The sequence below is a fragment of the Tursiops truncatus genome, chromosome 10 (genome assembly GCF_011762595.2).
Source record: "Tursiops truncatus isolate mTurTru1 chromosome 10, mTurTru1.mat.Y, whole genome shotgun sequence".
Taxonomy (NCBI): Eukaryota; Metazoa; Chordata; class Mammalia; order Artiodactyla; family Delphinidae; genus Tursiops; species Tursiops truncatus.
Genome location: NC_047043.1, coordinates 39,136,024 through 39,160,737, shown reverse-complemented (window position 1 = coordinate 39,160,737; position 24,714 = coordinate 39,136,024). Strand labels below are relative to the sequence as shown.

The 24,714-nt window shown below is 44.4% G+C and overlaps 1 protein-coding gene and 1 long non-coding RNA gene across 4 annotated transcripts in view; one reads left to right on the top strand and one right to left on the bottom strand.

Annotated features, from left to right (window-relative positions):
* Positions 1 to 4,330: 4,330 nt before the first annotated feature.
* Positions 4,331 to 9,659, top strand: LOC141279745 (uncharacterized). The gene is made up of 2 exons (XR_012334506.1): positions 4,331 to 4,672; positions 5,184 to 9,659. It is a non-coding gene; the product is annotated as an uncharacterized lncRNA (long non-coding RNA).
* A 7,405-nt stretch (positions 9,660 to 17,064) lies between these two features.
* Positions 17,065 to 24,714, bottom strand: part of NUDT3 (nudix hydrolase 3) — a 101,580-nt gene continuing 93,930 nt past the window's right edge. For all 3 annotated transcript variants that reach the window (XM_019944058.3, XM_019944059.3, XM_073810840.1), the window contains 3 exons: positions 22,114 to 22,158; positions 20,906 to 20,990; positions 17,065 to 17,775 (listed from right to left, as the gene is read on the bottom strand). In XM_019944058.3, coding sequence (XP_019799617.1) covers positions 17,597 to 17,775; positions 20,906 to 20,990; positions 22,114 to 22,158 — 309 coding nt within the window. In that variant the 3' untranslated portion in view covers positions 17,065 to 17,596. The remainder of the gene's footprint in view (positions 17,776 to 20,905; positions 20,991 to 22,113; positions 22,159 to 24,714) is intronic.

Genomic DNA, 24,714 nt, shown 5'->3' with positions numbered 1-24,714 from the left:
AAGCAATCTACAGATTCAGTGCAATCTCTATCAAACTACCAATGGCATTTTTCATAGAACTAGAACAAAGAATTTCACAATTTGTATGGAAACACAAAAGACCCCGAAGAGCCAAAGCAACCTTGAGAAAGAAAAACGGAGCTGGAGGAATCAGGCTCCCGGAATTCAGACTAGACCACAAAGCTACAGTAATCAAGACAGTATGGTACTGGCACAAAAACAGAAATATAGATCAATGGAACAGGATAGAAAGCCCAGATAAACCCATGCACATATGGTCACCTTATTTTTGATAAAGGAGGCAAGAATATACAGTGGAGAAAAGACAGCCCCTTCAATAAGTGGTGCTGGGAAAACTGGACAGCTACATGTAAAAGAATGAAATTAGAACACTCCCTAACACCATACACAAAAATAAACTCAAAATGGATTAAAGACCTAAAAGTAAGGCCAGACACTATAAAACTCTTAGAGGAAAACATAGGCAGAACACTCTATGACATAAATCACAACAAGATCCTTTCTGACCCACCTCCTAGAGAAATGGAAATAAAAACAAAAATAAACAAATGGGACCTAATGAAACTTAAAATCTTTTGCACAGCAAAGGAAAACATAAACAATATGAAAAGACAACCCCCAGAATGGGAGAAAATATTTGCAAATGAAGCAACAGACAAAGGATTAATCTCCAAAATTTACAAGCAGCTCAATATCAAAAAAACAAACAACTCAATCCAAAAATGGGCAGAAGACCAAAATAGACATTTCTCTAAAGAAGATATACAGATTGCCAACAAACACATGAAGGAATGCTCAACATCACTAATCATTAGAGAAATGCAAATCAAAACTACAATGAGGTATCACCTCCCACCAGTCAGAATGGCCATCATCAAAAAATCTACAAACAATAAATTCTGGAGAGGGTGTGGAGAAAGGGGAACCCTCTTGCACTGTTGGTGGGAATGTAAATTGATACAGCCACTATGGAAAACAGTATGGAGGTTCCTTATAAAACTAAAAATAGAACTACCATACGACCCAGCAATCCCACTACTGGGCATATACCCTGAGTAAACCATAATTCAAAAAGGTAATGTACCACAATGTTCATTGCAGCTCTATTTACAATAGCCAGGAGATGGACGCAACCTAAGTGTCCATCGACAGATGAATGGATAAAGAAGATGTGGCACATATATACAATGCAATATTACTAAGCCATAAAAAGAAATGAAATTGAGTTATTTGTAGTGAGGTGGATGGACCTAGAGTGAAGAGTGAAGTAAGTCAGAAAGAGAAAAACAAATACCATATGCTAACACATATATATGGAATGTAAAAAAAAAAAAAAAGGTTCTGAAGAACCTAGGGGCAGGACAGGAATAAAGACGTAGACCTAGAGAATGGACTTGAGGACACAGGGAGTGGGAAGGGTAAGCTGGGACAAAGTGAGAGAGTGGCATGGACATATATACACTACCAAATGTAGAACCGATAGCTAGTGGGAAGCAGTCACATAGCACAGGGAGACCAGCTCGGTGCTTTGTGACCACCTAGAGGGGTGGTATAGGGAGTGGGGGAGGGAGGGAGACACAGGGGGAAAGAGATATGGGAACATATGTATATGTCTAGCTGATTCACTTTGTTATAAAGCAGAAACTAACACACCATTGTAAAGGAAGTATACTCCAATAAAGATGTAAAAAAAAAAAAGATAAAATAAAGACATCTTCAAACATTCAAAAAACAAACAAAAATACACTATTAGGAAGTCAAGCATGGCAGGTACATATTGATAGAAACTTGAATTAAATGATATTTTCACGATTAAAAAAAAGAATGAAGATAAAGACATCTTCAAACATTCATAAAACAAACAAAAATACACTATAGGGCTTCCCTGGTGGCGCAATGGTTCAGAATCTGCCTGCCAATGCAGGGGACACGGGTTCGAGCCCTGGTCTGGGAAGATCCTACATGCCGGGGAGCAACTGGGCCCGTGAGCCACAGCTACTGGGCCTGTGCGTCTGCAGCTTGTGCTCCGCAACAGGAGAGGCCGCGACAATGAGAGGCCCGCGCACCGCGATGAAGAGTGGCCCCCACTCGCCGCAACTAGAGAAAGCCCTCACACAGAAATGGAGACCCAACACAGCCTAAATAAATTTATTAAAAAAAAATACACTATTAGGAAATCAAGCATGGGAGGTATATATTGATAGAAACTTGCATTAAATGACATTTTCATGACTAAAAAAAAAAAAAAAAAAGAATCCGTGCTCCCAGTGCAGGGAACATGGTTTCGATCCCTGGTTGGGGGACTAAGATCCCACATGCCACACGGCGTGGCCAAAACAAAAGAAAACAAAAAACCAAAACCAAAACCAAAAACACAACAAACTAAGAATAGGATAGACTTTTTAGGAAATGGTACTGGAACAACTGGTTATCTAGATGCAAAAATTATCACCTTGAATCCATACCTTGCAATATATACAAATTCTAATGTATGATTCTATTATATGAAACTCTAGAAAATGCAGACTAAACTATAGTGACAGAAAGCAGATTAGTGTTTACTTGAAGAAGGATGTGTGAGGGTCAGGTGAGAGGGGTCACAAAGAGGCACAAAGGAACTTTTGGGGGTGAGGGATAGGTCTATTACCTTGGTTATGATAGTTTCATTTGAACACATATGTCAAGATGTATTAAATTGTACACTCTAAATGTGTGCAGCTTATGTTAATTGTAGCTCAATACAGTTTTTAAAAATTAATTTATTTTTATTTATTTTTGGCTGAATTGGGTCTTCATTGCTGCATGTGGGCTTTCTCTAGTTGCGGTGAGTGGGGGGCTACTCTTCGTTGCAGTGTGCAGGCTTCTCGTTGCAGTGGCTTCTCTTGTTGCAGAGCACAGGCTCTAGGCACGCGGGCTTCAGAAGCCGTGGCACGTGGGCTCAGTAGTTGTGGCTCACGGACTCTAGAGCACAGGCTCAGTATTTGTGGCGCACGGGCTTAGTTGCTCTGCAGCATGTGGGATCTTCCTGAACCAGGGCTCAAACCCGTGTCCCCTGCATTGGCAGGCAGATGCTTAACCACTGCACCACCAGGGAAGCCCCTCAATACAGTTTTTAAAAATATGATGAGTAAAGAATGACTCAATAAATATGGATCAATGCATATTTATTTTATAAATGAGTTAATGGAGTTAATGACAGGTGAGTCAATAGGCCAATGCCCAGGGATTGGGAAGGGGGAGACATACAAAGAAAAAGGAACCAAGACTGTAGCAGAATCTTGTTGGCCACCATCACATTGCCCAGGCTCAACCTTGCCAGGCTGGCCCAAAGTGCCCTGCCCGCACTACTGGCTATCCTTGTGGCTTCAACTAAGTCACTCAACACCTTGGAACCTGAGTCCCTGACTCCAAAACGTAACTAATAATGCCCACCTCATAAATAAGATTATTGTTGATTGAAAGAAATTACATTTATGGGGGATTCTCTGGAGATCCAGTGGTTAGGACTCCGCACTTTCACTACCAAGGGCTGGGTTCAATCCCTGGTCGGGGAACTAAGATCCTGCAAGCTGTGCATGGCGTGGCCAAAAAAAAATTTATGGGCTTAAGCATTAGGTAAATAATAACATGCTCCATAAACGTAAGGGATTACAAAACAATCTGATTGTTTTTGATTGCAAAAACAAATTACTACCAAGAGTTGGAAAATATACAAAGTCACAAAGAAGAAAATTAAATGACTCATAATCCCACTTTCAGAGGGTATTTTCTTCCTGGCTCTTTCTTACATTGGCTCATTTATTTTTGTGCAGTTACCTGGTTTTCTGCATGCATCCCATTTTCCCACCTCCATACCTTTACTTCCGCTGTTCTTCTCCACCTTCCAGAAGCCCATTGGCCTCTTTCTGGAGGGCGGAGCAGAGGGCTGCCCCGGAAGGAGTGGAAAACGAGCTTCTGAGACGCTGCCTAGTGGAGCCGGCCCTCACCCCATTCCGGGATAAAGATCAGTGGGGTTGAGGTGGAGAGGGACCCCACAGTTCCCGCACCTGCCATTGTGACATCACTGGCAGCCTGAGGAGTGGAGGTTTGGGGCTCCCTCCACTTCGGGGTCCCTACTGGCCAGCCCCTGACAGCACCAGAGGCCTGACTTCAAGGTATTTGCTTCCCCGCAGCTTTCCTTCACCTTCTAAATCTTACCCACACCCAATCTACTTTCCCTTGTCCTTCAGTCTCCTCCAGGCTCCAGCTCCATCGACAGTGAGCTGGGGATCAAAGTACCTGCCTCTCAGGGTAGATGTGAAGGTCAGTGTCCTGGCCCTTAGCCCTTAGTCTTGTACAGGCAGTAAGTGTTCAAGGAATTGTCTGAACTGATGGGAAAGTACTTGGTAAACTGGAAAACACAGTCAAATATTAGCTGTTATAATCGGTCCACTCAATTTCCTCAGATCCAAGTTCCCTCCAAATAAAACAAATTTCCCTCGACTCCACCCCCCAAACTGCAAATCCCCATAACCACCCCTCCCTTCTCCAGTCTGAATCCTAACTTGGCTTTCCTTGCCTGTTTCAGACACAGGCTGTGCTGAAAGTGACCAGCCTTCCATTTAGCTCCTGCCCTCCACCTGGGAAAGTTCACAGGATCCTGGGCTGAGAGGTAAGCGGAGTAGCAGGAACTGGGGGTTTCCTCCCCGCTTTCCCTCTAACTCCCAAGTTCAAGGCAAGAAGAGGAAGCTGGGGAAGGGGTCTCAGAGGACAGGGTTCAATAGGGTGTTTGTTCTGATTTGCTGGTGGGCACCACGCTGGTTGAATATCACCCTTAACTACCCCCACCTCCACCTGTTCCAAACTTCTCTCTCCCCATCCCTGAGGGCAGTTCTACATTTGCTTCCAGGTCTGGGGGAAAGTGAAGGGTGTGTGTGTGGGGGGGGGGGGAAGTGAAGGGTGTGTGTGTGTGGGGGGGGGGGGAAGTGAAGGGTGTGTGTGTGGGGGGGGGGGGGAAGTGAAGGGTGTGTGTGTGTGTGTGTGTGTGTGTGTGTGTGTGTGTGTGTGTGTGTGTGTGTGTGTGTGTTGTTGAGAGAACAGAGTGACACTAGGCAGACATTCTTTGTGCTGTGGACATCCCCAAATGCCATGGCTCTTTGCTTCTTCCAACCTGCATTTCCTAGGTACCTGCTCTGAACCACTCAGCTGGATGCAAAGAACAGAGATATTTCCCGGCCTTCAGAATGGGGGCATGCACAGGAGTCACTAAGCTCCTCCTAGGGGAGAGAATCTTGGACATCTTTCTCAAAGAATAGCACAGCACATGTGAATTGTGAAGCAGTGCAATGGTACATGGTACCTTTGAAGAACTGCAAAATGTTCTATGAGGCCAGGGAAAAAGAAGGGCAAGGTGGGTGGCAAGAAATGAGTCTGCAGAGGTGGGCAGGGGCCAAATCACAAAAGATATTGGGTACTACTCTAGGGTATTAGAACTTTACTCTGAAAGCTATGGGTAGGAGGAGAACCAGAAGTGTAGCCAGGACACTGTGGTGGTGGTGGGGGCAGGTGGCAGGGAGGGGTCAGTGAAGTCAGGGAGAAGATAAGTGGCCTTTGGATTTGTCAGTGTGCCAGTCAGTAGCCATTGATGGGCGGCACTGGAGGCTCACTAGAGGGGACGCATAAACCTGTAGTGACCCCACAGGACATGGTTTTCTCTGGGCAGGCTCAGCTCTTGCATAGGAGGGGTGAATTCAGGATTGGGGGGCTGCAGGGGGAGGAGATGGGGACAAGAAATACCAAGTAGATAATGGTGAGTGAGTGATGAAGTGATGGATGTGGGTTTAGACTTGGCACCGGCTTAGATAGAGTTTGGTGGCCAAGAATGGGATAACCATTAAAAGATATACTTTCATGTCCACAGAGCCAGAAGAGCTGCCTATTTACAGCATGGCCAGAGATATGTATTCTTTGCTCAGGGTTCCAAACTCGAATACTGGTGAAAAGTCCCTTCTCACTGTGCCTATCTCCCAATCTGTAAAATGAGAGGATTAGATGATCCCTAAAATCCTTCCAGGCCTAACCACATAACGATTCACCACTGTTCCCTTATTTTTATCCTCTTCACACCTACTTAAGTGTCATGGCTACCCATACACTCTCAATACCTATTCGTGGAGTTCCTGATGATCTCCCTCACAGACACCTGGCAGCGTGCCGGCCCCTCAGCAGTGCCCAGCCTGTTGTCTGAGTGATGGTGATTACATGAGGACATGAGGAAGTCTCTCCCTCTGCCTCCTCAGCAACCTTTCATGTCAGGTGTTTGGGGACCAGATGCAAATTCATTCACCACCTCCCTGATTTCAGTTTCTGCTTGCTCTGGTCCATCTTGCACTCTGAAGTGACCAGGAGAGAGTACTACTAAGTGGGTGAGAAGGCAGGTTCTGGAGTCAGACCCCCTGGGTTTGACTACAGTTCTTCCATTTATTACCTGTGTGACCTTGGATGTATTACTTAACCTCTGTATTTTCTTCTAAAAGCTTTATGACTCATTTTACACATTTGCAAGTTTATTTTCATTGTATGGTGTGAGGTAGGGATCTAAATTTATTTTTTTTCATTTGTCTAGCCAATTGTTCCAACACCATTTACTGAAGGACCAATCCTTTCCTCCCTCGGGTGTATGTCTCCTCTGGCTCTTACCATATTCCCACATACGCATAGGTCTGTTTCTCGGTCCCCTGTTCTATTCAGTTTCCTAATTCACTTCTCTATCTAGCTATTCCCATTTATCACATTGCTTCAGTTACTTTATCTTTAAAGTCTTGATACTGATAGAACACAGGACTTCCCTGTAGTCCTGTGTTTTTCCTTGTAGTTTTTCAAAACTGTCTTAGACATCCTTGGCACTCTACCTTGTGATTTTTAGAATTGGTTTCTCCAATTCTTTTAAAAAGTAGTTTGCTTCCCTAGGCTGCCATTTCCTTTACCATCACGAAGGTGATGACCAAAGGTCCTATGTGTCACAAGGATGGCAAAGATGAAATTGTAAAGCAGAGAACACACCACCTGGTATAAAGGCCTGGAACAACAACCCAGGAGCACTCAGGAGAGAGTAGTATCATCGTCCACAAATGCCCAACCCGATGTAGTCACTGCTGTTTTAAAACCTTTGTTGGCTTCCCAGTCATGCGGAGTAAAGTTCAAACAGCCAGCCAAGCCACCTGACCCCAGCTGACCTTTCCCGTGGCACCTCCTGGCTCTCCCTCCTCCCTCCCCATCACGGCTATCATGTTCCAGCCCCCGCAAACTCGCTGTTAACCGAGCACAGCACCCTTGCACATGCTGTCCCCTTGGTCGAGAATTCCTTTACCCTTCATGAATCCTCTCAGACGGTGGCTCCACTGGGATGGAGTCAGTCACTCTCTCTGCCTTCTTTTTATTGCATTTGTCACTTTGCATTGTGATTGTGTCTGTTGTGACTTGTCTTATTTAGTGAACTCAGCACAGTCCTTGGCATTTTCCAAACAGGTGTTCACTCACAGCCACTATTTAATGATCACACACCAACTCTGGCATCACATACACTCCTTCACTTACTTAACGCTCACGACGACCCCACAAAGTAGACTTCTCCCCCAGTGAATAGGAAGGAACACAGACGGTAACTTGCCCAAGATCACAGAGCTTGTCAACGGCTCAGCGGAGACCTGAACCCTGGTCTAATTCCAAAGCTCACACCTTCTATTGTAGCAGGCAGCCTGCCCTATCCTCCCTCCCTTTTCCGAATCCCTTACTCATCCTACCCTTCCATGGTCCCCCTGCCCAAGCTCTCTCCATCGGCCCCTCACCCCACCTCCAGGCACCCCAGCAGGTGCCTCTGTGAGGACTGCATGTCCTGGCTTGAGCACATTGCTGGAATTCAGGCCATAGAACATGGAGCCTCATGGCTGCATCGCAGATGCTGAGATGTTAGCTGGGTGTCACAAGACCAAGGAGATAAAAGAAACCTTTCACACCTCAAATGTGTTTGAAACCACAAAGCAAACAAGTCCATGGTTTATAACAACAGGGTTTCTTCAGCATGGTTATCAGGTCTCCAGAGAGGATGGGAGCCAGCCTGACTGGGGTTTGGGCAGGAATTCTGCCAACTCAGTCTGGCTTGAGTTGGTCAAAGCTGCAACCTCAGAATAACAAAGGGCGTAGGAAGTGCAATGCGTGTCGCAGCACTGTCCCCAGTGCTGGTTTCAGCAATGTCAGGGTGGCATTCGTGTTCTTTGGGCTGATTTCCTCTGGTCACTCATGCTCAAAGTTTTGGGGCCTTTTGAGATTTCTCTCCCACTCGCCCTCCCTCCTGCCACAAGTCCTGCAGACTATTAGGAGACTGGGCTGCAGCAAGGTAATCCCAAAGTTTGCATTTACCCTGAGAATGAAGAACAATCAACATGTAGCGAATGTGATGGGGATGGGTCACCTTTAGAATGGCCCATCATGATCTGATGTGGGCGAGCGGAGAGTTTCCGGAACCCCAGATCCCAATTAGAGGTGGCCATTTGGTGGTTTCCTGCATGTAGCACTTGCATCGGCGTTCATAAGCTCACAGCCTCATCACACACACTAAATCTGGCAAAAGAATTCTTTGATAGAGGAAGGGACGGTGATCATCATGGGATAAAGGAGGCCTGCAGAATCAGAATTTTAGGAGGAAAGGGTGCTCTGACCAGTTGACTGGGAATTTGCCCTGGGGCTGAACGAAGTGGTGATGCCACCAGAGTCCCAGAGAGGCCAGGGGCCCTCAGTGGATGAACGCGTTTATCTGATTGTGATACGCTCTTTATTCTTGCTTCTCCAGCCCTCTCTCCATCCCCAGGTCCACTCCTTGAGTCTGTAAGGCCTGGCATCACAAGTTTCCAGGTGGCTCCTTTCCAACCTCTCCTGCCTCCTCTTCAAACATGGCTGATTCTACACGACTGCCCTGCTCAAGAGCACTTCACACGTACGCAGCCAAACTCCTTGGCCTGGCTTTTGCGGCTTTCCCTAAATTGGCCTCATCATGCTTTATTTTTCAGCCCATAATGCTTGTCATCTGTCTTCAGCCGGAGGGGCACAGCTAACTTCATGTTGCTCTCCCCCTGGCGGTGCCCTGCCTGTTCTCTGCCTGCAAGTCCTACCAGCATGCATCTTCAAAACGCCGCTCCAGCCCATCCTGACTCCACCAGGCCCAACTTCTGCTTCCACACAGGAGAGCACCCCTTGCTGTGCTCCCTTGTTGTCCTGGATGTGGCTCACCTCTGTCCCCTCATGCCCCTCTGGGCTCCTAGTGAAGCACTGGGTGTCTGCCGGGGGGTCCCTGGCACTGACTCTCACTACCTTCCTGGGCTTCACTTCATTCCTTACTTGAACTCCCTGAACAGCAAATCTTCCATGCGGCCACCTCTGACCTCTGGGGCAACTCTCAAGAGTCCAGCAGAGGGTGGTGGTAAAATCAAAAGAAGACTGATCAGAAGGACTCGAAGAAAACTTTTAGAAAGAAACCAGAGACTAAGCAGGGATGTGTGTGAAATACTGGTTTTTATTGGTTGGCACAATATTACAACCTACAGTTCCAATGCCCTTCCCTCCCACACAGTTCAAGTGGAAAGAAACTGATTAACACACAGAAAGGAACAGCACACTCACAGGTTTAAGCATTTGTTTTTACAAAAAGGAGTCAGATATAGGGGTGGTGGGATTTTAGGGATAGTACCAGAGCTCCAGCTAGACTATGGGGGAGGGCTTTGCTGTCCTCTGCTGCCGGCACACATGAGGGGATGCTTTAGTAAGGGGACAGTTACACACGGCTGGCTGGCTATTAAAGGGGGAAAAGGGGGACTTGCATCTGCTGTGCACCTGTCTCAGACCCAAACCTGAACTTTCTTTTCAGCCCTCCCCCACAACCCGCCTGCCCCCACGGGAAAGAGAGGTATGAAGGAAGCCTAAGACCAGCCTCCTAGAGAAAGGGTGCAGGAAAACTCAGTTTCCTTCCACCTCCTCTGGACCCATTCTGCTCCCCTCAGCTCCTAAGAGCACTGAGAGACTGGGGAAGAAGCCAGGCCTGGGCAGGCGGCTCCAAGTGGGCAGGGAGGAAAACTCGCTTTTCCATACAATACCAAGCAAGGTTGTTTTGCAAACGAAAAAATGGAAAACAAGACCATGCACCCCTGGGTCAGGAGCTCCTGCGTCCTGGAGCACATTTGGATAGGGGTAAGGGTGACGTTATTCCAAACCCCAGTTGTGAAAGGTCGCAAGAGGCTAAGGGACCATAACCAACCCCTCCTCCCACACAAGCGCCTTTCCTTGGATTCCCTGGGGTTTTGTTGAGCTCATCTGGGGTTATTCTGCTACCCTCTCCAAGGATGAGTACTCAGCCCATTGGCCACTCCACTTTTTACCCTTTCTAGAAATATACAGCACACTGCCTAAACAGGTGATCCATTCTCACTCTGCAGAATGGTCACCAAGGAACCAGGTGACCTAGGGGTGGAAAGGCTAAGTTGTTTGCTTTTCTGGGTGGTCCTGATGGAAGCGGACAGCAGTGGAGTTCTGGTGGAATCTGAATAGTCTGGTTTGAGTCTGTGTGATCCCCAGGGGACTGGTCCCTGGGTACATGGGCCCCTGGCTCTGTCTCAGTTCTGGAGACTTTGTCATTTAGGCCTCAGCTAAAACATGAAGGGAAAGGGACAAAGACTTTGTCCTTCAGAAAAAGTTAAACTCAATACATCTTGGCTACTTTATCTCCATCCAAAGGGTTCCCTGGAAACACCTGTTGAACTTGGCCAAAGGGAGACTGCACCTGTGCGATACACTTGAGAAGACAGGGTTCAGAAGCACCTCTAGTTCATCTGTTTCAGAACTGGAATGGTCCCAGGGAGTTTAACCCTTCTGGTGCTGATGGTAGATGAGTGGAGTGGAGGTGAGCAGAGTTGGGAAACCCCTCAAATACGCCTCATGCTGTTTGGAGATCATACCCTGTAGCTCAGCAAATAGAGCTGGGGTCTCACTGCTTCTTCCTTAGAGCCCATCCCCTACCAAGGTGATTGAGTAGGTGGGAAAAAGGTCCTTGAAATAAAGACTGGCCTCTTTATACAAAATCAAATATAAAGATGCTACTAACAGGCTTCCACATCCTCCCTCTGAAACACTTGGGTAGGCCAGAGATACCTGCTTTACTTTTACAACATCCTCAAATGCTCCTACTTCCTTAAACACATGGTGTACACTGGTAGTTATCTTTAAGATAGATGCACTAACTGACATTTTATTCATTTTAACCACCAACTTTTTCTTCAATTATAAATCAGTTTGAATGTTTTCAGACCATGAGACAATAAAAACGGACCTGACATTTATAAAACTGCACCCCACACTGTGTCTCTTTTATAATAGAGTGGACCAACTGTTTTTCTAACTACAAAATGCAACACTGTGCAACTGCTGGGCCCTGGACTCCCTCGTGAATCTGTGCCCTGAGCAGCACTTCTATGGCCATGAATGGGTGAGTGCAAGGGTGAGGTTCTCAGAGGCAGAACAAAACACCTGAAGCAAACTGGATTTTGGAGGACAGAATCCCTTTGGATTCTGAGCAAAAAATGCTCTCAGTCACGTGGGAGGAGGCAAAAGGGCAGGTTTGTGTCTGCGCACCGTGGCTTAGGTGCCTGCAGCTCCCTCGAATCCTTCATGTCCTCAGGAGGAGCACAGGCCAGTTGCTGGCTGGGCGAAGGCCCTTGAAGTCCTCCCCTCCCCCCAGTGCTTTGGAAGCTCTCCAAGACCTAACTTCAACCTGCCCCCGTGGACGCCTTACGTGGAGCAGGCCTATCTATTCCGGTTGTGGGTGTCTCCATAATCAGCCTCTACCTTCCCTGGCATAAGTCATATCTATTATGTTAAGACCAAGCCTTAACACTGAAATGCTGTTTTTTTCCAATGGGACAGTAATGAGGTAGAAGAGGCTACATGGATCTATTGCTTTAGGTTAACATTTTCAATTCAGCACAAAAGTGTTCAGAAAGCCAGGCTCGTATCAGTATTACTTCCAGTATTACTGGAGAAATGACTTCCTGAAGGTGAGCCACTCCACCCCACTGTACAGACAGGGAGTCCAGTCTCAAGGCCCAGCATCGGGAATGGGTATCTTGCTTTCTTCCTGAGAAGTTCCAAAGACTTAAGATTTTGATCTTAATGCCTGATTAGGGCCTCAAGCCCAGAAGAGTGATTTTACTGTATTGGTGAAAGGTTCCCTGAAAGGCGCATCCCATGGATAACGTCCACAGATGGTGAGCAATTTAGTAGGTAATTGTTCCAGAACCAGAATTTATGTTCCCCAACTCAAATATTTATAGAATCTTCACATCTGGCCTGGCTGCAGTGGGGGTGGAAGGGCGGGTAGCACATCAAAATGGTGATGAACCTGGAAAATGACAAGGCTGCTGCTTTTGTATCTTTTAAAGCCTATCTCCAGGGGGTTAAATGCCTTTTTTTGCTGTTCTAGTGGCCCCTGTTTGGGGTTAAGAACTCAGAATGTAAACTGAAGGAAACCTATTTAATTCAACAACCTAATTGCTGGAGGAACAGAAGCAATGACTCGCCACCTTCTAGATATTAATCTTGCTTTTTCAGCCAAAAGCACTTCCTTCTTCCGCAGAGGCCCTCCTGCTGTGCTCAATTCTGAGTTAAGGAGGCTTTTCTTTGCGCTCCCCTTGCCAGGTGGACAGTCTCATTTTCTAGGACAAGCTCAGGCTCACAGATCATTACTATCAACAAAGATTTAGGGGAGAGACATGCCCTTTTCACTTCAAAAGCTTCACGTAGCAGACACACAAAATCAAATCACGTGACTGCCAGCCTCAGCTCAAGGAGTCTGTTATAATCAACACCAAATGGGATTCTTTATTTCTCTTTTTATTTATTAATTTTTAAGGGGATTAGGAGGACAAACTATTGGATTACTCTGAAGGTGAGAGATATCATTTTTTAAATGTCCTGATTAGGCTTCACCCATCCCTGAAAGGTTATCAAGCTAATGCAAAAACATTGTCGAAGTGTGAAGCCGCCTTTTCAGAGACAGGAGTGGAAGGCTCCTGGCTTCCAAAGGAGAGTCTGCCTAAAAGGAGGTTCCCAGGGCCTGTGATGACCTCAAGTCAACCTGATGTAGTATATTCTATAGATTGCAGTATTTAGCAATTCACAATTTACTTGAAAATCTCAAATGTCTTACTGCTTTAGGTGACATGTCAGGTGACGTGGAATACACAGCTCTTCTGGATGGTGTGGTCTCTGTTGCAAGCTCACCCCAGAGTGCAGAGGCTGACTCGGGTGCTTTCCCACCTACCCCAAGTGAGGGGGGGGGGGTGCCCTGATGGAGCAAGGCTGACGCCACTAAGGTTGACAGCTGCAGAGCCTTGGGGAAATAGGTTCCATCCCAGCAGTGCTCAGAAGAAACGACTGCCACCCCAACTGGGCAGTATAAACTGCACAGCCTCAGGTCTGACTTCTTTTAGAGTCTTCAAGAATAAGAACTCAAAGAGCCATCTGCATTATTTAATCACCATTAAACAATCTCCTCTCCCTAGAAATGCTTGAGTTGACTATCCTGCATGTCTCCTATTTTTTGTAAAGATGTAGATGTGAGATGCAGGTGGGACCAGGATATAGAGTTATATTATCAACCCTCATTTCTCTTTAAGCAAAAATTCATCCCACTGTGGAGATTTCTCCAGGTATTTCTTCTAATGCTAAATCCACTCTCAACTAGGATGGGCTTAGAGAACACTTCAGAAATATTAAAAATTATACAGTTGTGGCAAAAATCACATTGTGGTTATTAAATCCTTTTTGTAAATGAACAAAAATATGGCTCAGGCTAAGCTGTTTAAAAAAAAAGATCAGGTGGGGAGATCAACAAAGATATTAACACAGCACTAGATGGAAATGACAAATATGTTAAGTACAAGGTATGAAACGCACATCCATGTCCATCAGAAGACCGATCACTCCCCTCTGTTGAAGAGGTTTAGAAGAAGCCCCCAATAAGCACTGTACGTGGAGAAGAGAAAGGGGAAGGAGAAGGAGGAAGCATGGCTCTATGGGGAACTTCTTCCCCCTAGAATTCTCAAAACAAAAGGTGACTTTTTTTTTCTTCTAAGCAAGTCTAAGAGACTTTACATGGGCTGACTCCTAACACTGAAACAGAAAATATTTCTCTGCCATGAAGGAACTTGACTATGTAGCAACAGTGTACAAAAAACTGCAAACGCTCTCAGAGGGCAGTGACCCACTCTGCTCCCCAGAGGCTGCGGGAAGCAAGGCCTCCAGTGCCTCACTTTCCACAGCACTGGCAACGCAATGCAGAGGGCGGAAATCCTGTGGCGAAGCCACCTTCTAGGCCTCGCTCAGCCTTAGCAGGGTGATACTCCCACACTCTCTGATCCCTCCAGATGGCCTCAGCTCAGACTCAGCAGTGAGGAAACCCTCTCCTCACAGGGCAGATGGGGCAGCAGACACTTGTAAAAATAAAACGGTCAGTTCCTGTTTTGTTTACCATGAGAAAAATCAAGACTCCTCTTTCATGGGCTGCACTGTTCTGAGAGGCGACCAGAAAACCTAACGTGGCCGACTCCTGGTAGTCTTCTCTCTCTCTCTCTCTCTCTCTCTCTCTCTCTCTCTCACACACACACACACACACACACAAACACACACACACACTCACTCACTCACTCACACACAGTCCTGGTCCAAAAAAACGGCATGATCTCACTGTTGTTTCCCCAAGGGCTGCAATTTATAAACCAAAAACAAATTTTAATTTAAAAAAAGCCATTGCTATCTTTCTCCATCCTGAGTATGGTGGACTCTGATGGGCACTCTGGTAATAATCAGAATCTAAGATGTGCCCGTTCACTGTGAGAGAGACTCGATATCTGCCCTGAACACAGGAACCTGTTTCTGCCAAGCCTGAATAAGGCGAGTACTTGCAGAATTAATGGCAAATCAGTGTTGTCTAAATATTCTGCAAGCAGGGTAAACTTTGAGCTTTCCTCTGTTTTTCCTTGCTTTCTTTGGGGGAGATAGAAAGGTTACTGCAACCATGTGTCTAAGTAATGTATCACAAAAGGGCTGTGACTACACGTCAGGAGATAGCCATGGTGTTTATGATGCCAGGGAGGGAAAAACACCGACCCCTGCTCACCAGAATCCCAGTGCAACAGATAACCGCATCAATTTCAACAATTCTAGTGTTGGACAAAGCCTCCTTTTGTCAGTTAAGGAAGCATCAGCACAACCTCGCCAGTTAACTGCATTAATGGGATCCATTCATGTCACTGACAAATACTTCTTGGCACAGTTCACTTTCCTGACCCAAAGACGCCAACAACCATCCAAACAGGACTTTGTAGGGTAGTGTATTATTATACCAACCCAGTGAAAACATCTTCAGGTCACTAAAAACTGCACAAATACTATTAACAAATGCAGTTCCTGTTTCAAGAGTACTAATCGTTTTCCTGCAAAGCTCTTTCAATCTGTATCATAAAGGTAGAATTTATTTTGAAGATTGTTTTGGGGACTCCATTTAGTGCTGAGCTGAACTTATTTTATTGTCCCCTTTATTTATTTGCACAGAACCTCAGAATGCTCTAAATCAGGTAATAAGCAGCAGTGTGTTCGTTTTTAAGTAGGACACATGAACAGTGAGTTGGCATTTAGATTCAAATCCCATGGTGCTTTCTATCCACTGGGACCCTTACTTAGGGACAGGATTCCTTTCCCAGAGGTAGAGCGGTCTCCTAAGGAAACTGCCGGCACTGCTTTTTGGTTCCGTGTTTTAAGACTGGGAGAGAAGATGCAAACCGAGAATAGATAGCAAAAATTTAAGTTCATCAACTGATGTCCCCTAAAACACTGAACATTAAATGACACAGGCCTACCAGATACTATATTTCTTTTAGTGGGAGGGAAGAGCAAAAGCTTTTCAAAGTTTGAGTATTTATTAGAATTTTTAAATAAAGAGAACTACGATTTTAATTTCACATCTTGGCTATGTTTTGACAAAGGAGATGCCACCAAGAGTATAGCAACAAACTCCTGTCCCAAGCCAGGGATTGATCAGTGCCCCCCACCCCCAGTCCCGGTCTCAAGACCCTTTTCTGCCTACTTCTCGACTAAACAACACAATTGGCAAATGAAGCCAGCATCAAACCTGTATCAAAACCCAACAAGACAGTTTGCAGGGAGCCAATGCATTATGTTGCTGTTCTAATAACTGATTAAGCATTCTCCCATACCACTTCTCAGCGGACGATGGACCTTTCACATCCCAGTGGGAGACATATTTAATATTTCTGAGCATGCTCCATGGTGCAATTACAAGTGCTATAACATTACAAAGACAAGCAAACATCTGAATTTTCCTCCTGTGTACTTTTCAGGAACGTAACATGGTTACCCAGAACAGGGACAGGACTGTACAGCTGCACTTGCCAAGTATAGTTGGATGCTTCAGAGCACAAGGACAATATCCAGTTCAGCACGGTGTAAGGCATGGATGCACAGGGAGAGAGGCCTTTGTCGGCGATAAGTAGCATTATGGAAAAAACTCCAAACCAGCAGGATAGAAACAGTGCTCGACGCTCCAGTTTTTTAGATAGTAATCCCAAGAATCCAGTTCAAATCCCTATTGTCAACATGTAGGGAGGAATTCAATTTCTAGCATTGTTTCTCCAGATCTGAGCTGAGGCCATTTGCTCCTGGCTTGGTAATAAAAAAGAAAATAGGTTTCTTCCTGTTTCTTTCTTGGCATGGAAACACAGCTTTGAGAAGAGAAGGCCATGAGTCCTGGGAGCACTATGAAGGTAGCTAAACTCTTCCCATACCCTACATAACTACAGTCGATGACTGGGAAAAGAGAGAGGACAGGGAACTTTACCTAGCCACTAGCATCAGAAACAAAAAGTAAATTAATTGTGAGGCTCTCCACTTCAGAAACACCCTGAATTTAAAAAACAAAACTTTGAAAAATTAAACAGTTAAATCCCTCTTCTAAAAGTCATTTATTTACATATTATATGCCCAGTATATAATGTGTAGATAAATGTATCTTGCAGTGAAAGTGACCAGCCTACCAGACTTAACAGCACATTACAGGACAAATTCTTGAAAGATTTCATCTCATATTGGTATCTTTTAATAAAAAAAAAAAAAATTAAAAAAAAAATCTGGCCAGGGCTGGGATGAAACAGACAGGAACACTTCAGAATCCAAGGCAGAGGGAAGGCTGTTTGCCTCTTTAGAGAATTGTAGGGGTGTGAAAAGGGAGAGACAGATCATGCACAAAAGTACTGACAAATTACACACCCACCCCCCACCCCCTCAATAAAAAGAGAAGAAAAAGCCCCATCACTTAACACCAAACAGCAACATTATCAATAAACCCTTTCTCTGCTGCCCATCATGCCTTAGTTGAAAGAGGAGGCCTGTGAGGAGAGGTGAAAGAGCAAGGGTGAGAGGGAAGACCTGCACTTCAGTCTAGTTTCCAATTTCCATTTCTCTTACAGGAAATCTTCAGTCATCTGATGCCTGGCATCGAGCTCTGAGCAGAAACTGAGTAAGTGGTGGCCACGAGCGGGGTGCCATTGTTGGCTGAGTAGCCTTGCCTCAACGTTTCAAAATACGATGCTTGCACCGGTTTGTGATACTGCAGCACTTTTATGGCATCTTCTATTTTAAACCATTCCCGCTTCCTTCCTGTCGAGGCAGAGAGAAAAAGAAATCAGTACAAAAGGAAAGCAGCAGGTTTCTGACCCTAAAACTTTTGAGAAAATGTAGAAAAAAACATGGAAGCAATGGTTATCAGTGTTTTTCTTTTCTTTTTCACATTGAAGTATAACTGACCTACAACACTATGTTAGTTCCAGGCGTACAACATAGTGATTTGATATTTCTATACATTACAAAATGACCACGATGGTTATCAACATTTAAAAAACATGTAAGTTTATTTTTCCTTATTTTCTTTTCCTACAAGGGTGATGCAAGCACTTTATATGCTTCAAATATTACACAAATGTCTAATGCAGAAAACAGGTAAGAAATCTGGAAACTGAAGAGCTGAAAGTCATTGTGTGAAACCTGCCCTCTAAAGAGAACCACTGCTAGTGGTTTCCTCTTGAGCTCCGGGGCCTCTGGCTTCCTCGGCTTGTACATAAGTGCCTGAAGCCCGCCAGCAACCCCATCTCCTGCAGAAACAGACATGAGCATCAGCTTCCAGAATTACCAGGATGGCTGACTTGTAATCAGTTATTTATTTTAAAATTTTTGTATAAGAGTGATATATCTACAAAAAAGAAAATATTTTCTCAAAAAGAGGAAAATATAATCTCAACACAATCATTATTAACTTTTCAGTGTATTTACATTTTTTTCAAATGCATGTTTTAAAATCCTCCATTATTTTTTCTCTTACAAAAATAACAAAAGATCATTGGTTAAAATTGGGAAAACAGAAGAAAGCATAAATAAGATAATTACCTGTAATCTTATAAACCAGAAGTAACTACTCTTAATACCTTAGTGCATTTGCTTTTCTTTCATCTTATTTGAAAAAGACACAGTTATTTGAGCAACTATAATTGGGATCATGCTTTAAGGTGCTCGGAATCCTCAGAGGCCCTGATGGAGTGCTGTTGTTAGGAACATGGACACTGAAGCTAATATGCTGGGCTCCAATCACATCAATGGCTCTAATGAGCTGCACAGCTTTGGGCAAGTTACTGAACCTCTCTGGGCCCCACTTTCTTCATCTATAAAATAGAGATAATAAATAATGCCTATCTCACAAGTCTGTTGTGAGGGCTAATATGTAAAGCATTTGAACAATACCTGGGACAGAGTACATGCTGTAAGAGTTTGCTTTACTATTACTGTTGTTATTGCTTCTTTTCCACTTCACATTGTTTCTTAAGCATTCTTCTCTGTTGTAAAAGTATGATATTTAATGGCTGCATTACATCATAATATCTAGCATGGATATAATGTCATTCACTTAACCATTTCCCTATCATTGGACATCAACAGTCTGCAATTTTAGTTATTATAAATAATGCTACACTTAAAAAAAATTTGAACACTATAGGGCTTGTGATACTGTCAAACAGCTTTCCAGAAGGATGTACTGATCCCCAATCCTGCTTTTGTGTGTTGGAATGTCAGTCTTACCACACTCCTGCCAGCACTGTTAACTTTTGTTTGGCATTGCCAATTCTTTAGGTGAAAACCAGTACCTCATCTTTGTTTTCACTTCAAATTCATATTTTAATGTAGTTCTAATGAGTGTATATACAATTCTGTATCCTGTTTTCAGTCACCAACACGATCTCATAAGCACTTTCCCATGGTGTAGAGCTTTCATAAGTATGCGTTTAACTGCCTAACGTTCCATCAGATGAATGGACCTTAGATCACTTAACATTTGCTGACCTGTACATTTTAAGACCCAATTTTTCATCTGAAAAAGGCTCATCTGAAGGAAGGCTCATAGGCTTATTCCCATATTCAGATTGTTTCATTAGAGTCAATTCTCAGCAGTGGGAGTACAGGTGAAAGGCTTGTTTGGATATTAATAGAGCAATGGTACCTTAAAAATTAGTTATCACAAGTGTGTGACTCCCACCAGACAGAGTACTCTGAGGACAGGGCCAGCCACACCACTCACCTCTGTTTCTTTTTCAGGCCCCAGCACCGGCTGTCAAGGAGTCTATTTTTAATACCCCCCACACTGAATTTATTTATACTTAAGTTTATTGCATTCTTACCAAACACAAAGCCATTAAAAGCTGAAGAGCTATGAAATGCCCAGATCAACAATGTGAGAGGCATGATGGCAAAGCATATACTAACAATAAAGGGAGAGGCTTTGGTAAATGAATTATATCTGTTTGCCAATTTACAACAGAAGATAATAATATTATACTTTTCTAGAATATACTTTCTTTCAGAGCTAAAAGATTAAACCATGAGCCAACCATTAAAATCACCTCAATTTTTAGGTCAAAAGACATATATACAGACTTCCCTGGTGGCGCAGTGGTTAAGAATCCGCCTGCCAATGCGGGGTACATGGATGGGTTCGATCCCTGGTCCAGGAAGATCCCACATGCCACAGAGTAACTAAGTCCACGCACCACAACTACTGAGCCCACACGCCTAGAGCCTGTGCTCCGCAACAAGAGAAGCCACAGCAATGAGAAGCCCGCACACTGCAACAAAGAGTAGCCTCCACTTGCCTCAACTAGAGAAAGCCCATGTGCAGCAACAAAGACCCAACACAGCCAAAACAAAAAAAAAGGACATATACATGCAATAGTGATCTGAGATCAAAGAAAATGGCTCCTTAGGAGAAAGTCACGTGCACCTGAAGGGTAACATGAATATAACTGGAAACTACTCCCATCACTCTACACCTACTATACAGCTCTGGAGGGAGGGGCTCACACAACCAAACCGACAGTTTTCTCTAACAGTATGAATAAGCACTGCAAGGAACAGCCACAGCCGTGCTCCCGCCTAAGGTTCATGGCCAGCAGCGGGCCTAGCATTGCGGAGGCCTTGATCAATACCTGCTTGGGAGGATCCAATTTGGTTTTAGAATCAACAGGTCTTATTTTTATGGGCCGCATTTCTAAATGTTGACTATGTACCCAACTCTGGCTTCCTCTTAAACATTGCAAAATAGTACCTTTCACAAGTTCAGAAATGGACATCCTTCTGTTATTTCTTTTCTTTATCAGGCTCTCATTTGTGGTTGTGGGTAATGACCTACGGCACGGCCAGGGCCGGTTGTGGGGAGCTCTTTGGAGGCCATCTGGGGATAACTTACCAATGTTAACTGAGTCTTCCCAGTCTTCCAGCACTTCTGTGACAATGAGCACATAGACATACGTTCTGTGCTTCCTCTCCTGGTTCTGAAGGGCAAAGAGGGACAGAGAGAGTTTTTCCTTAGAGAGCTGAGATTATGTAAACGTCCAGAGAGCTTAGACCCAAGGATTCCTTTCACTTTTTATCGTCCTACAATCAGATATGGAATAGCACCAACTGGCCTATTTAAAACATGCCACACTTGAATCTGAGGGTGAGCTCTTTGCCTGCGCTTCCAAAGCCAAGGCTTTACCCTCTTTTTTCTGCGCAACTTCTCAATACTGAGAAAAGGATTTGGGACCTCTTGAGAAAAAGGCACCAGGTAAATTTAACTAGCTAGAACACCAGAAAGAGAAGAGACTGTGGTGGGCAGGGGTCCCATCAATGTGAGCAAGCTGATTATCTCACACATCTCCCCTCCTCCTACTAACCCTGCTCATCTTTATTCCCTGATTTCCTACTTTCTCCAAATCTCTAGTCCAGACTATGTCCTTGTTTGTCTCTTGTGCTATAGCTACTTATCTTCCACTTCTCCTCTGTCTCCTTTACACTTATCTATCCCTCCTCACATCTTGGGAGGAGAGGAAGAGAGGTAGACACGGGAAAAACAATTCTAACAAATAATTCTAGTTAATTGGAGGAGATTATGGGATTTTAAAAAGAACGCATGTTATTCTCTGCTGGTGCTGCACTGTTGTGAAAACTTGGTGAAACAAAGATGGCATCTTTCCTAGATTAAGACTGCAATGGACAATGTTTATGTCCTCCCCCGCCCCCCCCCAATTCATATGTTGAAATCCTAACCACCAAGGTAATAGTATTAGCAGGTAGGGGACAGTGGGAGGTGACTGGGTTATGACAGAAGACCCTCATGAATAGAATTAGTGCTCTTATAAAAGAGACCCCAGAGACATTCCCTCTTCTGCCATGTGAGAACACAGAGAGAAACCGCTGTCTATGAACCAGGAAGTGGGTCCTCACCAGACACTGAATCTGCTGGCATCTTGATCTTGGACTTCCTAGCTTCTAGAACTATGAGAAATCAATTTCTATTGTTTATAAGCCACTCAATTTCTGGTATTTTGTTACGGAAGCCTGAATGGCCCATGGTGAAGATATACGTGGTTATTAATATGATACCAATTGCACCAAAGATTTTAACAGACTTACCTCAAAAATTCCGACTAATCTTCCCAATGTCCCTTTCACTCCAGCCTGAAAAATAAAAAGGAAAGACTCATACATTGACATTGCTTACATTGCTGGCTGGTCTCATTCTGAATCTTCTTTTTCTTTTTTTTTAAAATAAATTTATTTATTATTTTTGGCTGCGTTGGGTCTTCGTTGCTGTGTGCGGGCTTTCTCTAGTTGCAGCGAGCGGGGGCTACTCTTCCTTGAGGTGCGTGGGCTCTAGGCGCACAGGCTTCAGTAGTTGTGGCTTGCGGGCTCTATAGCACAGGCTCAGTAGTTGTGGCGCACAGGCTTAGCTGCTCCGCGGCATGTGAGATTTTCCCAGACCAGGGCTCGAACCCGTGTCCCCTGCATTGGCAGGAGGATTCTTAAGCACTGCACCACCAGGGAAACCCTCATTCTGAATCTTCTTGACCAATTTGTAAAACAGAAGTAAAAAAACGAGAGGACACAGCTCAGGTGGACTCCAGGTCTGTGGGGGTCATACCAGAGTGTTGTCTGTGTCACAGACTGATAACAGCAGGGTATGCTCTAGGGAGAGAAATTCCTCTCATCTCTTCCCTGTCTCTCTCACCAATGCAAAACTGGCCAAACAGAGAAAGATAATCAAGGCCATAGCCATACAAAAGATATTTTGAGGTATGAATTACTTCTTTCATTTACCCACTGATTGAACCAATATACCCTGAATGCCTAATCTGAGCCAGACAATGGTGTAGATGCCAGAGGTATAGTGATGAATAGGCTAGAACACAAAGTCCATGAGAGCAAGACCCCTATCTGACTCGTCCTTGGCTGTCTGTACCCAGCATGACTAGAAAAGAGCTCAGCACCTGGCAGGAGCTTTATAAAGAATAAGTCAATAAAAACATAGACCTGGTGGGACTTCCCTGGTGGTCCAGTGGTTAGGAGTCTGCCTTCCAGTGCAGGAGATGCAGGTTCGATCCCTGGTCACAGAACTAAGATCCCACATGCTGAGGGGCAACTGAGCCCGCATGCCTCAACTGGAGAGCCCATGCGCTCTAGAGCCTGCACATTGCAACTAGAGAGAAGCCCACGCGCCACAACGAAGATCCTGTGTGCTGCAACTAAGACCCAACACAGACAAAAATTTAAAAAAAAAAAAAAGATCTGGTAATTCTGCTAAATGATAGGTTTTATGACAGGAATGCACAGAGCATGTGATGGACAGAGAATTAGGCGAGAGGGGCAACTTTACACAGTGATTAGGACTTTGTAGTATATACTCTGTTTATCCCATCAGCCCTTTAGTATTTTTTTTTAGATCTGTGTCTTTCTGAGGCATTATAGGTGACTTTTTCACTCTATTCCAACTTACTAATTTTCTTTTCAGCCATATCCTGGTTAGAGTTATCCATTTCTGGTCCACTTTTTATTTGATTTTTTCATCTTTACTTGTTCTTTACATATCTACCTGCTTCCATTACATACAGCTCTGTTTCCATGATTTAAAAAATATTTATTTATTTATTTATTTATTCATTCATTCATTTCTGCGTTGGGTCTTTGTTGCTGCGCGCAGGCTTTCTCTAGTTGCAGCAAGCGGGCTTCTCATTGTGGTGGCTTCTCTCGTTGCAGAGCATGGGCTCTAGGTGTGCGGGCTTCAGTAGTTGTGGCATGTGGGCTCAGTAGTTGTGGCTTGCGGGCTCTAGAGCACAGGCTCAGTAGTTGTGGCACACAGGCTTAGCTGCTCCGTGACATATGGGATCTTCCCGGACCAGGGCTTGAACCCGTGTCCCCTGCATTGGCAGGTGTATTCTTAACCACTGCACCACCAGGGAAGCCCTTCCATGATTTTTGTTGTTGTTGTTCTTTTAAAATAAAAGTTATTCCTTTATTTACGTTTTGAACATTCTGAAAATATTTAACTTCTTTGTCAGGTCATGCTATAAAATTCATTTTACCTGAAGTAAATTCACGTTCCAACTGGTGAAGGGCTTACTTGTGACGCTGCTTTCACCAGGCTCTCCAGAGCCAGGTCTTAAAGTGAAAATTTAGGGGTCCTGCTTCAAGGTCATATAGTGAATACTGTAGATAGAGCCCCATCCTTTACTGTGCACTGCATCTGCATCCTCTCCCTACCTAGGCCCATATCTTTTTTTTATACAGCAGATTCTTATTAGTTATCTATTTTATACATATTAGTGTATATATGTCAATCTCAATCTCCCAGTTCATCCCACCATCACCCCCCCACCCCGCTTTCCCCCCTTGGTGTCCATACATTTGTTCTCTATATCTGCGTCTCTATTTCTGCCTTGCAAACGGGTTCAGCTGTACCATTTTTCTAGATTCCACATATATGCATTAATATATGATATTTCTCTCTCTTACTTCACTCTGTATGACAGTCTCTACGTCCATCCAGGTCTCTGCAAATGACCCAATTTCGTTCCTTTTTATGGCTGAGTACTATTCCATTGGTATATATGTACCACATCTTTATCTATTTGTCTGTCGATGGGCATTTAGGTTGCTTCCATGTCCTGGCTATTGTAAACAGTGGTGTAATGAACACTGGGGTACATGTGTCTTTTTGAATTATGGTTTTCTCAGGGT